The following is a 15,201-nucleotide window of genomic DNA, read 5'->3' as shown; positions in this document are numbered from 1 at the left end:
GAGATTTTACCTCACGACTAAGCAAATGAGATTGGCAAACTCAGCAGGCGAGAAACCCCATGCTTATATTGAGGGGTTCCATACTTTTCAAGAGCGTCGCAGCTTCATGAATAAGTGCGACGCAAGATATAAAGCTCTAGACCAAACGATGGCCACACCAAACACAGAAAGGATGACAACAGGTACTATTAGAAAAGGAAAATATAATGCCTTCTATCTGTCGCGCTAGCAAGCTTGCTCCTATATCTTGCAGGTCTCATGAAGCAAATACTTGAAGAGCTTGATATCCAGTACGAGGATGATGAGAGTATGTTGCGTAATGTTGAAGCACAACAACTCCTCGACACAAAAACTGAAGGAATTACATTGTACGCGATGGAGCAGCTGCGATTTGGTTACAACATTGACTTGGCTGAACTTTCAAAAGCTACTCAAGAAAAATGTGCCGCTATCTTGACAAATTTCATGACTTCGACAAACCACACGCATGACGCAACTAATCCACCTATCACAATCCAGAAGGTAGAATGGCACTACAGCGAACACAAGGCAGTAAATTATGGACAACCAGCCTCCCCATACGAGCCCGTTGCAACAAACCAAGGCAAGTATGGATAACAAGTATCACTAGCTTCCATTCACTTCTCCGTAGCAATGTCATTTTTTTATTGACCTAACCAATCTGCATGTACTGCAGATTTAGACACTCATCAACAACTAGAGACAAGCATCGGCCTTCCACCCCATAAAAAGCAGCGTCGCGGGAAGAATACATAGTCTACAGTATACGTTGCACGAAGAACGATAGGAGATATATCGGAGTTACGAATAACATCCATAAACGCATTGACCAGCACAAGCGCAATCCTTCGAAGAGAATGCGAGCGGACATGCAGACACACATTCCTTTCGAAGACAATTTTGAAATTACCACTTTAGCAACCAGTACCAATATTCATAAAGCTAGAAACTTAGAATATTTCTATATTAAACAACACAAGACAACAACTGCATTAGGTTATAATGTTTGTTCTGAACATCCACAAAGGTTGAGAAAATATTATTTTTTGAAAAAAAACAAGAAGGTATAGGTGTGAACTTCTGTCGTCTTCATTTCATTGTTTTGTTCACTGTCTTTGTCACATAACTTTGATCATTGCCTACAACAATGTCTTTTTGTTTCCATTCAAACTATGGCAGACATGACAACTTATCAACTGTTTTGATTTAAATGCCTTTTCTTTTCAGTTTAGAATAGGTAGGCCAATTCTAGCTGATCTGATTGAGCAGCAGCCAGAATTTGAGACTGCAATGTACAAGTTGCAATACTGTCTTTACCCACATTTGCAAGAGCGGGTGCTCAAACACTACATGCATAAATGGAGCGAGTTCATTCCATGGCCAGTTCAACCACCTACCCCATGGCATCCACATTACATCACCTGGGATACACTCAGTCGACAAATCACCATCGACATTGCCATGTTGGCTAGTTGCTCCACAAAACACCATTGTATGTTGTTCGTACAGATTGCAGACATGCTCGACCTACTCGAGACCATAGAATTAAATTACTCTAACGTGGTCCCCAGCCACCTTCAGTCAGCTAAACAATTTGTTTCGCGTTATTTTTATGTCAACCAGTTTCCCACACATGCAACTCTGAAGAGCATCTTACCGATATAGTCCTCCTCCTCTTCTCCGCAGAAGATTTGTCCATTTCATTGTAAAGAAATCATTGCATGCTACATTCAATGTTCCGTTCTTAATTCCTCAACTTTTTGGCATACTATTTTCATCAAATCGTTTCAGTCACTTACACTCACTTGGCGTAAGAAGATTTATGCAAAACAAATAATAAATGCTCTCTCTCTCTCTCTCTCTCTCACCTTTCATTTCGACAATTTTCTTTACGGATCTATACTCTTGTTCAATGCTTGCTCTCTCTAATTGCAATCGCCTTGAAGGCTTGTACCTGTGTACCAGTTTGTTATCCACTTCCGGTTATACAGGCTGACCAAGCACTCTAGTTTTCTTATTCTGGAAGACGGGTTTGTACACCAGTAGCTACAAAAGCAATTACGCGCGACGATGATCAGTGTAGATCTCTCAGTTGCTAGCCCGTTTAAGGCATTAATCAACATGTAGGCGCTGATCCCCAGAAACCCGTGGAGACAGAGAAAGCCATGTCTGTATCCATAGCTGCAGAATGGAGATCCATGGGCGACAAGTTCTATCGCAAGCAGGAAGTTTACACAATGTGTTGGCAGAATGTGGACCTAAGTAGACACAAGGTTGCTTGCGCTCCCTTTGGAGGTCCCATCGCCATTATTAGAGACGATTCCAAAATAGTCCAACTGCGTGCAGAGTCAGCAAGACCCCGCCTTCAAATCTACTCAGCTTCAGGAACCCTTCTTGCTTCCATACCTTGGGATCGCCCAGGGGGCAAACTTGTGGGTCTTGGGTGGACAGAGGATGGAATTCTTGTTTGTGTTGTTCAAGATGGTACCATATTTCAGTATAATATCCATGGCGAGCTTCAGGATCTGCAAGTTACGATGGGTAAAGAATGCTGGAACCAGGGAGTGGCACATTGTATTATTCAGCATCGGGCAGTGGTTTGCCTTACAGAGCATAATCAGCTCTTCTCAATACCTGATATACGCAACCCACAGGTTGAAGCTCTTGCAGATCCTAACCTTGAAGAAGAGCCATTATGCTTGGTAGTTATCGAGCCCAAGCCTGAGGAGACATATCAACATGTAGAAGTGCTTCTTGCTGGACCAGCATCAGTGCTAAGAGTGGGGGTTGATTCAGTTGAGGAACTTAACATCAGCTTTGGACCTATTCAAAAAATGGCTCTTGATGCGAGCGGTTTTTACTTGGCTTGCTTCACTTTTGATGGGCGCTTGGTGGTTTTGAGAACCCAAAATTACGGTCTCGTGTCTGATTCAAATACGGAGGTTTGTGTCTTATTCTCAGTGCATGCTATGCATCAGGTTGTATTATCCAATATTTAGATCTAGATATTATATTTAGCTCATAGTAATGTAAAAAGGAGGTGTTAGCATTCACCTTGGCTGATAATCACGTCTTTTAAGTGAATAGTCATGTTTGTAGATGAGTAGTTCCAACCAGTCATCCACAAAGAGGCACAATCAATCGGCAAAGGGACGTTGCTGATTGTTGTTGGAGTGTCATGAATCATGACACTTATAACCAGTAAGCCATTGGCAAGGTGATAGAAACACTTCAATAGTATCGAACTCTCAGTGGCTTAGCAATAGAGACATGCAAAAGTACCAAACTGGATCGAAACAACAAACATTTGAACTTGAAAAAGAGAGCATCACACAATAGACGAGACATGGAGTGGTGGAGTTCCACTTCTAGAAGCATTGGCCCCTCAACTAGCGTCTCTCACTTGTATTTCTTTATTTCATTTGACCGAACTTGGAGTTTGCTAACTTGGAGAGCCATGTTCTCCCTGTGGGTCATCACAAAGTCGCAATTCACTAGGCCAAACTGTTCTAATGGCACCCCTAGCCTTTTTTTTATAGGCACGGGTCCAAAATTGATGCCCAAATAAATTATAAAAATCACAATTATTTGTACAAGTGTAAAAGCACCAAAGTCAACGTGTTGCAAACCCTCGCGTTTTCAAGTCACGTTTTACGCTACTGTTGTCTCACACTTGGGTCCTTCATCGTGGTCCAGCTCAAGCTAGGTCTTGCTCTTCTCTTCCGGTCCAACAAGTCATGCCATGTCATCAATTTGTGACACCCCCCCTTGTAAAGGAAGAGTAATTGCCCTTGATTATGCTTGGAGACCAAATCTTCAGTAGACATTGCTTCCATTCTTGTAGACATAGCAATGATCATCTCCAAAAGAACAAAGCATGCATCCGTACATATATACTTATTCACTCTGGATTTTGGATAATTCACATAGTTCACGTTAAACATTGAGATGCAAACAATCAAATTTGCTCTAGTCCAACACTTGATGCAGTAGAATCACTATCGGGTCATTTCATCCTTTCAGAATTGTTGATGCCTTAAGGTCAATATCTAGCCATCTCAATTGTTCATGCCTTAAAGTCAATATCTAGCCATCTCATCTAGACAAAACTCTTGATATAGTAGGATCGCATTCACATCTTTGTGTCACAGGCTTGGGCACCCCAAGTCGAGAATTGAACACGACACACGAGAGAATCACTTAAAATACTTCACAACTTTAAGTCACAATTGAATTTAGTCAACACGGTCCGGCGTAGTTTTGTGCCCAGAGAGATTGGCCCCAAGTTAAACTTAAAAGCAAACTGGTCCAAAAGCTTTTACTATAAAAGCAGAGTCCCAAAAAGCAATTGTCCCCAAGATCTGCCAAAAAAGCACCAACACAAATTGCGAAAATCCGTACAAGTTGCCACGTCATCAGCCAGCGTAAAAAGCGGGATTTCATACATTTTGCCACTTCAGCTTGCCAACGTGTTTTGCGGGGGTCCGTATTGTTGCCACGTGGCATTTCTGCCGCAAGGTCACTACGTGTGTGTGTCTAGGCAGGGTTTCCACGCCATCATTTTGTGACATACCTCCCTCTTGAAAGAATTGTAATCGCCCTTGATTACGCCTGCAAAATCAGACATAAACCATAAACCAGTTCAGTAGACACTGACTCTCAAGTATCGACGCACTAGACGACACCCATCCAACAATTGTACAAAGACGACATTCACGTCACATTATATCACATCACTGTTAAAGTTTAGGCATCTCAAGTGAACTGCCCAATGTGATTCCATTATTTAGTTTGGCTTTTAGGTATTTATTTTACGTAGGGCAATTTACTAGGATCGCTATATAAGCAACCCCTTGCCTCCATTGTATACACATTTAGTTATTCATTGCCAAGGTTGATTGGTTCAGGAGACTCTCTCTCTCTCTCTCTCTCTCTCTCTCTCTCTCTCTCTCTCTCTCTCTCTCTCGTGCTCACTCCCCTTAGTCTCTATGCTTCCGCGTTGTCGACTTTGACGTGGTATCAGAGCGGGTGGCTTTCAGCCCTTGGCGTGGAGGAGCAAAGTAGAGGAAAGCGCCGAACACACCCCTTCCCTACTGGCGTTCTAAAACGCTGTCATTTTCAAGTACCCCAAATTGGCGTTGGAGAGCACACCCCCCCTTCTCGCTGTGTGTTTCGAAACGCCCTCCCTGTAGCCTTCTGTCGATTGCATTGCGGTGCACTAGCGTTTTGAAACGCCGATTGCTGCAGCAAGAGCTAGGCGAAGACCCTACTGTGCAGTGTTTCAAAACGTTGCCTCGCAGCAACTTTGCGGCCCCCCTCCCTACTGTCTTGCTTTTTGAGACGCCAGAGCTCGCTGTAGTCCACAGTCTCCCCCTTGGCGACAGATGTGTCCCCAACGTTTTGAAACGCCGCAGTCAACACGCTCCTCCTTCCCCCCTTTGGAGTCAACGACAAGCCCTCCTTGGCCAGCGTTTTAAAACGCTGCCAGTGGCAAGCAAAATAGAGGCTTGGAGATTTAGCAAGGGCAGTGTCGAGTGTCGTGAGGAGCAAATTGAAGGCGAGTAGATCGAATCGGCTTGGAAACTTTGCGCCTTGGGAGCAAAGCCTTGCGAAGCGGGAAAACTGGAGTTGAAGAGAGGGATTGCAGAGGGTGCGGAGCAGCATGGGATTAGTGCAAAGGAGTGGTTCGTGCGGCTTGGGAGTTATTTCCGGCTTGGGATTTTTTTGCGGCCTATTGGAGTGCGAGAAGGTACGAAATACCTGGTTTTGCAACTTCAATGAGGCATCCCCTTGCTCGTGACCCGTGACGACGACGACCAAAAGCAACAAGTGGCTATGGATAACGGATTGTCAACCATCCATTCCGCGGCCTGTACATCGGCACAGTTCTCAAGGAACCCGACAAATTGTTTGGCTCGAGTTTGCGGAGGACAGCGGCAAAGGTCAGTTGGACAAGGATGGCAATACCAGTATTCAATTAGCTGCTGTTAGGTGCAGCGGAATGAATGTTTGAACTTTGCTCAAGATGAGTGCTCCGAATTGTGCTCAAGGATTCCTTTTACTTACGGAAGGGAGAGCCTTTCGTTCCTTTAGTGAGAGTGCAATGGACACAAACAAAGTGAATGGACACTGTGCGTGCAAGTGTATGAGACTGAGAGATAGAGAAGAGAATACGACATCAGAGACGTTGTAAAACCCTCCTCCAAAGGCCCCACTCTCTATGGTGAGAGCGGTCTACTTATGATTGCACAAATCTCTACAATGCTTGGACTTGCCGACGATGTCGACGACGATGAGACGGTTGAAATCTGAAAACGCTAATGGCTGAAATCTGCAAATCTTTATCTGATGAATTCCGACTCTATGTCGATGACGACGATGCAACGACGACGCGTTGAAAACGCAGATGCTGAAATCTGCGTTTTCCGGGCTGAAACTGTAAACTTCGATGGATCCCACCGTGCGGCGAGGAACTGCTGTGGGAAGGTGAGATCTGCGAGGTTCGGGGGTTCTTCTGCGGTGTCTAAAGGTTGAAAACTGAAAACGCTGGTCCTAGGGCTGATCCTGTTGCGATGATCTGCAAAAACGCCGAGGTTGATCTGCAAACCAAAAATGCTAGGGGTGAATTCTGACTTTGCGGGGAAATTTGCTAACGCTAGGAAATCTGCTGTGTTGCTGTGGGAATCTGCTAACGCTAGGGCTGATCTGCTGTCTATTGTCGCTGGGAATCTGCAAGTGCTAAAACGCTGGCTGATCTGGCTAGGCCTTCTGGTGAGATAAAACGCCAGAGTTGTCGCGGGGGTTGGTCTTGCTGAGAAGTTGCATGTCGAGCAAGGTGCTCTTGCTGCCTCTTCTGCCAATTAGTGCTAGTTTGGGTTTGCTTATATACAAACTTACTCAATTTGTCGTACCTACTTTCCAACAAAAGTCACTTAAAAATAATAAGTGAAAAATGTCAAAAATAGGGAAGGTAGGTCTATGCACTGTAAAAATGCTACTGATGGGATCTGACTGGAATCTGATGGTCATGCTGTGTGCAACCAGAGGATATGCATCTAATCTAAGTGTCTGGACATGCACGGTCTGCGAACAGACTCACGAAAGTGCCAGATCACTTCCTATTCTAGACTGACTTGATTGACTGAACCCTTGTCGTGCTGTAGCTTGTCCACGGACACATAGGGTTGGAATTGTCATGTGACAGCTGCCTTGGTACCCATGAGGTACGATGACAGTTGCATGAATGTGACTCGACGCTTTGTTTGGCTCGAGAGTTTGAAGCCAAAGGCAAAAGTAGGAACTCACAAGAAGACAAGGACAAAGGCAAGTTGGACAAAGATTACGGTAATAAAGATCGACATGGCACACGTGGCGGTAGCTACAGTGGCCTCGACGTCAGATTTCTAGTCGAAAGAAAGGTGTCACCACTAGCTTCAGTAAGAGAGAGGCTTGTGAGTGGCAGAGAGGGGCAAGCAATGCTCCCTATAATTAATTTGGAGCCTTGTGTCAGAGTTCAAGTTATTGGTGTTTGGACCCGTAGGTCGGAGTTCAATGCACATGCATTTGGCAGGGAACCAATCAGACGTCTAAAATACTATGGATGGGCTAGCCAATTCATTGATGTTTGTCAGATTATGGACAGGATGTGTTCCAACAGTTCATTATTTTGGACGTGATGTGTTCATAGTTCACGGATGGGGATTATTGGACGTAGTATGGACTACAGTTCAAAGTTTCTACAAAGGCAAACGATGCTCAAGATGGCATTACTTTTAGGTACAGAGTTGAGGAGAGAAACACGGAGGTGTATCCAATTGGTGGCCACTACTGGGGTGTCCATGATAGCTTCTTCATCGACTTGGTCTCACTATTGATGTCCACTATGAGCTGCAGAGAGGGTGTTAAAGTTTAGGCATCTCAAGTGAACTGCCCAATGTGATCCCATTATTTAGTTTGGCTTTTAGGCACCTATCTTACTTATTTGTCAAAGTCTTGGGTAGGGCAATTTACTAGGATTGCTACACAAGCAACCCCTTGCCTCCATTGCATACACATTCAGTTATTTATTGCCAACGTTGATTGGTTCAGGAGACTCTCTCTCTCTCTCTCTCTCTCTCTCTCTCTCTCTCTCTCTCTCTCTCTCGTGCTCACTCCCCTTGGTCTCTACGCTTCCGCATCGTCGACTTTGACAATCACATGACAAATCAAATCAATCACAGAAAGATTCATTCCAAATCTCAGACCATGATTGCTAGCAACGTATCTAGTAATCGCATCTAGATCCATCCTGGACCTCATTGATGTCGAATTAACGAATTCTTATTACGATCATGTCTATAGAGATTTTCCACTCAAGCTTTGTCGTGTGCGAGTAATCATTTCTAGGGATCCCAATCCATTACGAAGTTCATACTGAACAAAGTGGTCCAACCATTTAGTTCTAGCTGTGTGGCCATCTCATCCCGCAGGAACTCTTGATGCGCTCATGACAGTTCCATTGAATCAGTCGTGATTCAATACTCATGATACGTTATCGGGTTCATTCATGAGCGGTCATTGCTCCCAATTCGTCATCCATTATCATCGATTTCACCTGTTATCTGCTCACATCTAGCAAGTTCTTCCAGAAAACATTAAATTCATATATAAATCAAATTTACCTTGGGAAATTCCTGTTTCAAAGTTCTTCATTCACACACTTAGTTCATACTGAACACAATGTTCAATCATCTAGTCATCTCACCGGTCCAGAAGTCTTGATACACCTAGATCCCTGTGTGGCCATCTCGTCCGGCAGGAACTCTTGATGCGCTCACCACAATATCTAGTCATCTAATTTATATGGGAATCTTGATGCACTAGTGAAACCGGCCCGTGGGGCGGTAGCCTTTGGCTCACACCCGAAATTCTTTATTTTAGACACACATAGAGAGGGAGAGAGTACTTTGCAAACGGAACCTGCAATGGGAATTAACACTTAAGCACACACACAGCTCGGAAGCTAGAATGCTGCGAGCAGACGCCGACAACCTGTAGGCCCCAAAATTGGCGCCCCTTTCGGTATTTCTTTATTCTTTAGGAGGGTAAATTACAAAGTAGAGTCTTGGGAATCCCTTTACCTGTATCCCGCTAGATACCATCTGTTTTGGCTAAATTTCGGCAGCATAACAACCCCAAAACTTGCGCGAAAACAATTCCCCTGCTAGAACTCACTTCCACTAGCGTATACCCTCTGATTCCTGCCCAAAAACAGTAAATTAAGCACGCTGTATCCTCTGGTTTTTGCCCTGTTTTCAGCCCCAAACAGTCCCCTAGCTGTCCTTTGCTAGTGGGGCACGATTCCCAAGGGTTCTGGCATCCGTATTGCTGAAAAACAGTCAATTTACAGCGCATACACAGTGCTGAAAATGCACCTGTACGGTGAGGTCATGACCCTCACCGGTGCCTGCATTGGAGTAGCAGCTAGCTACCCCTGTTCCTGCTCAAGGAGGCTCTTGCCTCAGCACAAAAGCATGAAACCACACAGCGGTACATTAGTCAAATAAAGAGCCCTCTTGTGGGGCATCAGATAATGTAGGGGAGAGAGAGTAACGTAGGGGAGAGAGAGAGCAGTGTGTAGTGTGCATCACCCCTAACACCACATTGTACATGAGACGGAAAGAAAGCACTCCATAGCTCTTAACCTGTGAGATAGGTTCTCAATGAAGCATCCCCCCAGCATAAATCGAGCGTCCCCTCTTCTGTCCTTCACCTGTAATGCATCTGTGAACAAATAGATGCAAAGGGGGAAGAATTTCCATGGCTACCAAAACCTGCGTATCGTTGAAAACGCAGCAAAACAGCCCTGCAAACATGCATCTGATGCCTTCCAATGCTGAAAATGAGCTCCTTGGTCCTAGGTAAAGTCATGGGAAGCTCAAAAATGGAGAGAAATGGCTGAAAATCAGAGTTATCAGCCTCCAAAACTGCTCCAAAAAGTCAGTTACGAGTTCTCTTGGTGAACGGCTTAGCACTCCGTCTATTTGTTCATCTACATTGCATGCACAGTCTATTAGGACGACAAGATTTTTTCCACTCACTTTACATGGAATAGGTATGTTCATAGTTTTGTGTTGGAAATGGTTTCAGGAATTTTCAGCCATGGAGATTCTTGAAGAAGAAAGAAGCATGACTCTCGACGAAGTTGAAGCATCGAAGGAGCCACAGACGACTTTGTGTCGCTTTCGGCGCGGCCCAGAGAAGCAAGCGTTGCAGACCTTTATGAAGTTCAAGTATCGCACGACCCACACATCAGAGTGGGCCGACGAAGAGTCCCTTCGAGGATTTCGGATGCTATTGGCGATCTCCGTGGACGCCATACAGTTCGGTACTAGTACCTCACTTTGAAAAGGAGAGGATGTCACGTGATACATCCAACCCTATGTGTCAGTGGACAAGCTACAGCATGAGCAGGGTTCAATTCAGTCCAGTCAGTCTAGATTAGAAGTGATCTGGCACTTTTGTGAGTCTATTCGTAGACCGTGCATGTCCAAACACTTAGTGTAGATGCATATCCTCTGGTTGCACACAGCATGATCATAAGCATTCCCATCAAAATCCATCAGAATCCTTCAGGGGAATTTTCCAATGCATTTAGCCTATTTTACCTATTTTTGACATTTTTCACTTATTATTTTTAAGCGACTTTTGTTGGAAAGTAGGTAGGGCAATTGAGTAAGTTTGTATATAAGCAAACCTAGACTAGCACTAATTGACAGAAGAGGCAGCAGGAGCCCAAGCTCAACAGGCAACTTCTCAGCAAGACCTTTGGTGGACTTTCCTCCAAGCAAAGATCCTCTCTCCCCTAGCGTTTTCCGTCAAGCATCATCGCCAGCAGATTTGCAGTCCCTAGCGTTTCCAACAACAAGGTCCTCATCGCTAGGAGTTCCCACAGCCTATCGTTTTGCAACAGTTGCTATCGCCAGCAGATCCCCATGCCTAGCGTTTTTCAGCCCATATCGCCCTCCCTTTGGCTGGCGTTTTTCAGCAATGAAGCAACAACAGATTCAGTCCTAAAAGACCTGTAGTTTTAGCCCAAAGAACATCAGTTTTCAGCCCTACAGTAGATGCAGACTTTCAGCCATAAAGACGAGAAAAATCAGCGTTTTCCATAGCGTTTTCGGCAACAACAGATTTCAGCCCATAGCGTTTTTGGACAGCAGATAAAAGGTTGCAGATTTCAGCCCTTAGGTCAGTCTCGCCATCACCGTCGTCATCACCGACATAGCCTAGACTTGCATCAGTCACATGCATTCCCATTGTAGCAGTTTGTGCAATCAATAGTAGATCACTCTCACCGACGAGAGTGGGGCCTTCGAAGGAGGGTTTTACAATGTCTCTGGTGTCATATTCTCTCTCTATCTCTCAGTCTCATACACTTGCACGCACAATGTCCATTCACTTTGTTTGTGATCATTGCACTCTCTCATTAAGAACGAAAGGCTCTCCCTTCCATAAGAACAAAAGGAACCTTGAGCACAGTTCCGAGCACTCATCTTGAGCAAAGTTCAAGCATTCATTCCGCTCCACCTTATATTGCAAGCATGAACCAAGATGAGATAGAGAGAGGTATCACGGTGGTAGATTGGCCACTAGATCTCTTACGGGAGTGATGTGGGTCTGCTAGGTGGCACGCTGCTCGCTGATTCTCTGAGGGGATTGCTTGGATTCTTTGACGCATTGGTAAATCATCTTGAAATTTGAGCTTACTTGGGCGTGCGATGTACGCTGCAATGTTGTGGAATTATGCTCGTTTGCAGAGGCAAGAGCCTCTTACACAGGTAAAAAGTTAAGGGACAGGTTGCAAGATGCCATGTGGTGAAGTTCAAGAACTATCCACCTATGGATGCAAAGTGGATGGAAGAGCATGAACTGTCAAAGTCACCAAATGTATTGCAGCTTTCCCTTGAGGTCTTTAGGTTACAGCCTACTTATGCCCCAACCCAACGTGTGCAAAGATAGAGCTAGCACATCATATGTACATATGAATTCAGTGTAATAGATGGAAATGACAAAAGTATGAAGGTCTCATTAAGTCATTTGTATCTATGTGTTACGACCTTTCTTGCGGATACATGCGATGATAAAGAGTGCTAACAACACAAGATCATCAATGGCATGTATTTATGGTATGCAATCGAGGACGTTTGCGATTTCAAGAGGGGGGTATGTCACGAGGATGCGGCAACTGCTAACCTTAGTTGTTGGTTTCTTTCCAATGATTTTTGTTTAATTTTTGAGACCCTCTTTTTGAAGTTGCAAATGGTCGGACATTATATGGCCAATCTTAACGGTAGTTTCACCCGCAGACGGGAAGTTGGTCGGCACTAGAACTCGTAAAGTAAAAGGATGTTTGGGCTCATTTCAAGATCATGTAGGTCTTGAAAGGTGGGCATGGGAACTCCTTCGACACCTAGTTCAATTTTTAATGTGACATATCACATATATGTGTGTAGCCTTTTGAAAAGGCACCTGGAGATATGAGCTACCAGATACTAGCTGTGAGACTTTTTGTACATAAACACTTCCTTTTGTGTATGAAAGATAACATATGCTGTAAATATATTGTATATATACTATGGTTTGTTGAGTGTGAATCTCTCTCTCTCTCTCTCTCTCTCTCTCTCTAATGTGTAAAACCATGGTTTTTCCAAGCTTCAAACCACCTTGAGCTCTCTGCACACACCGCCCGATCCTTACAACTGGTATCTGAGCCTCGCTTCCCGCTCTCCGCTTTCATCATCACGCGCAGCTCCCCTTGGAGCTTTGAAGCTTAAGAGTTCGAAGATGCAGGAGAAAACGAAAGCAAGATCAAGAAGAATCGAGAGCAGTACGACTCGGATCAGGTAGCCGTACGAGCTAAAAACGGGCAACAATTTGAAGAGTGGGAGCCAAAGAGTTCAGTGAGCAAGTTAGGACAACAACGAGCCCCTTCAACCAGCGAGAGTGCCGCATATGTAGGCTTGTGACAGCTGGCTCGTTGGGTGTAAGATAATGGCGACGAGGCACTCTGGGGCTGGATGTGCAGGTAAGTTTTGAGGCAGCTAATTGGCACTGGTTTTACAAGATGCAACGTCCATTACTACTGCTCCAAATCTGCTTGAGAAGAATCTCGGGTATTACCTGCAAGACACATGGCTTTACTCAGAGCAAATCCTGTCTGCTATCAATTGCCTCTTTTTTTTTGACAAGTATCTACTGCCACACTCATCTTGGCTCTATTTAGGTAATACTTGTTGCCGCCACAGTCCAAGGCCCACAGCCCTGCCCATTCTTGCCTACTTCTCAGCTACAGTTCTTAAGGGCAAGTGAGGAACATTAATCAGAGCTTAATCAAGGGCTCGTGTGATTAAGGCGGTCCTCCACAGTAGCGCCATCCTTGGCCATTGAAACCGTCTTTTGGCAGCTCCACGTCACAACACTTGGAGTCGTTCATCACACACACACACACACACACACACACACACACACACACACACACTTGCCGCCACTCAAGCTCCTATCCAAAATCAAGCCTCACGGATGTGAATCCGAGAGTGGGGCGACCTCCTAACCACCCTCAGAGTGCGACAAAGCTAGAAATCGCCAGTGGATGGCTTCTGTTTGCTGTCGATAATCGTTAGGTTTATTTCTGTGAGTTTTGTAATCACATGTACTAAAGTAATGCTTGATCCCACGGACCATACAAGCTTAAAACTCCCACTCTTAAGGCATTGTCACCCTTTCCCACTTATTGCAAACTTCAAAGACCAAAAAAGCTTTAAAGTTAAAAACGACTTCCCAACTTCAAACATTCAAGCTTGATAACTCCTCTCAACGTTCAAAAACAAGCATTCCAAGATGAAGTCAATTTTAAACCACAATAGCCAAGCTGCAATTAAAATCATCAATCAAGCTGGCATTTCAAGGCGAGAGCAAAGGGCACTAAGTTCGTGTGAAGAGGTGCTTCATGATTCTTATTCATGAAGAGTGACTTCATGAATCAAAATTATTAAGCTTGCACTTGCACTATTTTGTAAATTGGGCAAGACACTGCCATAGAGAGAGTCTCTCTATCGGTAAGACCAAGTCCCTGGCATCTTTCACGAGCACGTGCACCATGGAAGAGAAAGAAATCATAAAATTTAATAGGGAGGGTTTCCATACGTGGCAAACTAAACTAAGGGGATACTTAATGAAGAAAACATTATGGGCCATAGTAAAAACATCTCTCAGTATTCACGAAGGCACACAAACCAGGGCTTCTACTTCACTCAATCAAGAAAAAGATGAACACGCACTTGGCATCATAATTACTGCACTCCATGACAATTATGTACATTTTATAGATGAGTGCACACATGCATACGAGGCCTGGCGAGTTCTAGAAGAAAATTTTAAAGCTAAAGCAAAACAAAGTAAAGTTAGCTTGAAAAGGCAACTTTACAAACTTACTATGCTCAAGGGGGAAGACATAGCGAGTTTGGTCAATAGGCTTAAAAGCATGATTACACAATTGACCTACATTCAATGCGAAGTAGAAGAAGACGACAAAACTAGTGCACTTCCTTCCAACTACGCCCATATTGTCACTATTCTTGAATAAAAGGAGCCAACTCTTGCACTTCAAGATGTGGTAAGCTCACTTCAGGTAGAAGAAAGGAAGCAGAAAAATCTACCTACACCGATAAATGGGGTTTTTATAGCAAGAGAAGGCAAATCATCCATAGATTTCATATCATCTTTCAATGTTCGAAAATGCTATGACTGTGGTAAAATGGGTCATATAGCTAAAGACTTCTATATCAATAAATTTTGTAGCACTTGTGGAAAGAAGGACATCCTACTTCTAGGTGCTATTCAAAAGTTCAAGATAGCAGCGGCAACAATAACAACAAAGGCAAGAAGCCAGTGAGAGGAGCAGCACATACAGTCCAAGAAGAAGAAGTTGAGGATGAAGAGGAAGTTCTTTCGTTACAGATGTACTTTGAAGACCCGTTTCTACTCTCTCTAGTTCAAGTATTTTCATCCTGTGTGGATAGATCTTGTCATCCTGTGTCGATAGTGTCATCCTGTGTGGATAGTTGGGTCTTCATTATGTATGACATGCCCAAGGGGAGGGTTGAAAGGTGGGCATGGGAACTCCTTCAACACCTAGTTCAA

At 44.2% G+C, this 15,201-nt stretch overlaps 1 protein-coding gene across 1 annotated transcript in view; it reads left to right on the top strand.

Annotated features, from left to right (window-relative positions):
* Positions 1-2,005: 2,005 nt before the first annotated feature.
* VCL1 (vacuoleless1 (VCL1)) overlaps positions 2,006-15,201 on the top strand; it is a 53,833-nt gene continuing 40,637 nt past the window's right edge. The window contains exon 1 of the mRNA XM_086521632.1: positions 2,006-2,963. Coding sequence (XP_086377758.1) covers positions 2,187-2,963 — 777 coding nt within the window. The 5' untranslated portion in view covers positions 2,006-2,186. The remainder of the gene's footprint in view (positions 2,964-15,201) is intronic.

This window comes from Adiantum capillus-veneris, chromosome 1 (genome assembly GCF_014529385.1).
Source record: "Adiantum capillus-veneris isolate H3 chromosome 1, ASM1452938v2, whole genome shotgun sequence".
Classification (NCBI taxonomy): Eukaryota; Viridiplantae; Streptophyta; class Polypodiopsida; order Polypodiales; family Pteridaceae; genus Adiantum; species Adiantum capillus-veneris.
This window is presented reverse-complemented; position numbering and strand designations above follow the sequence as displayed.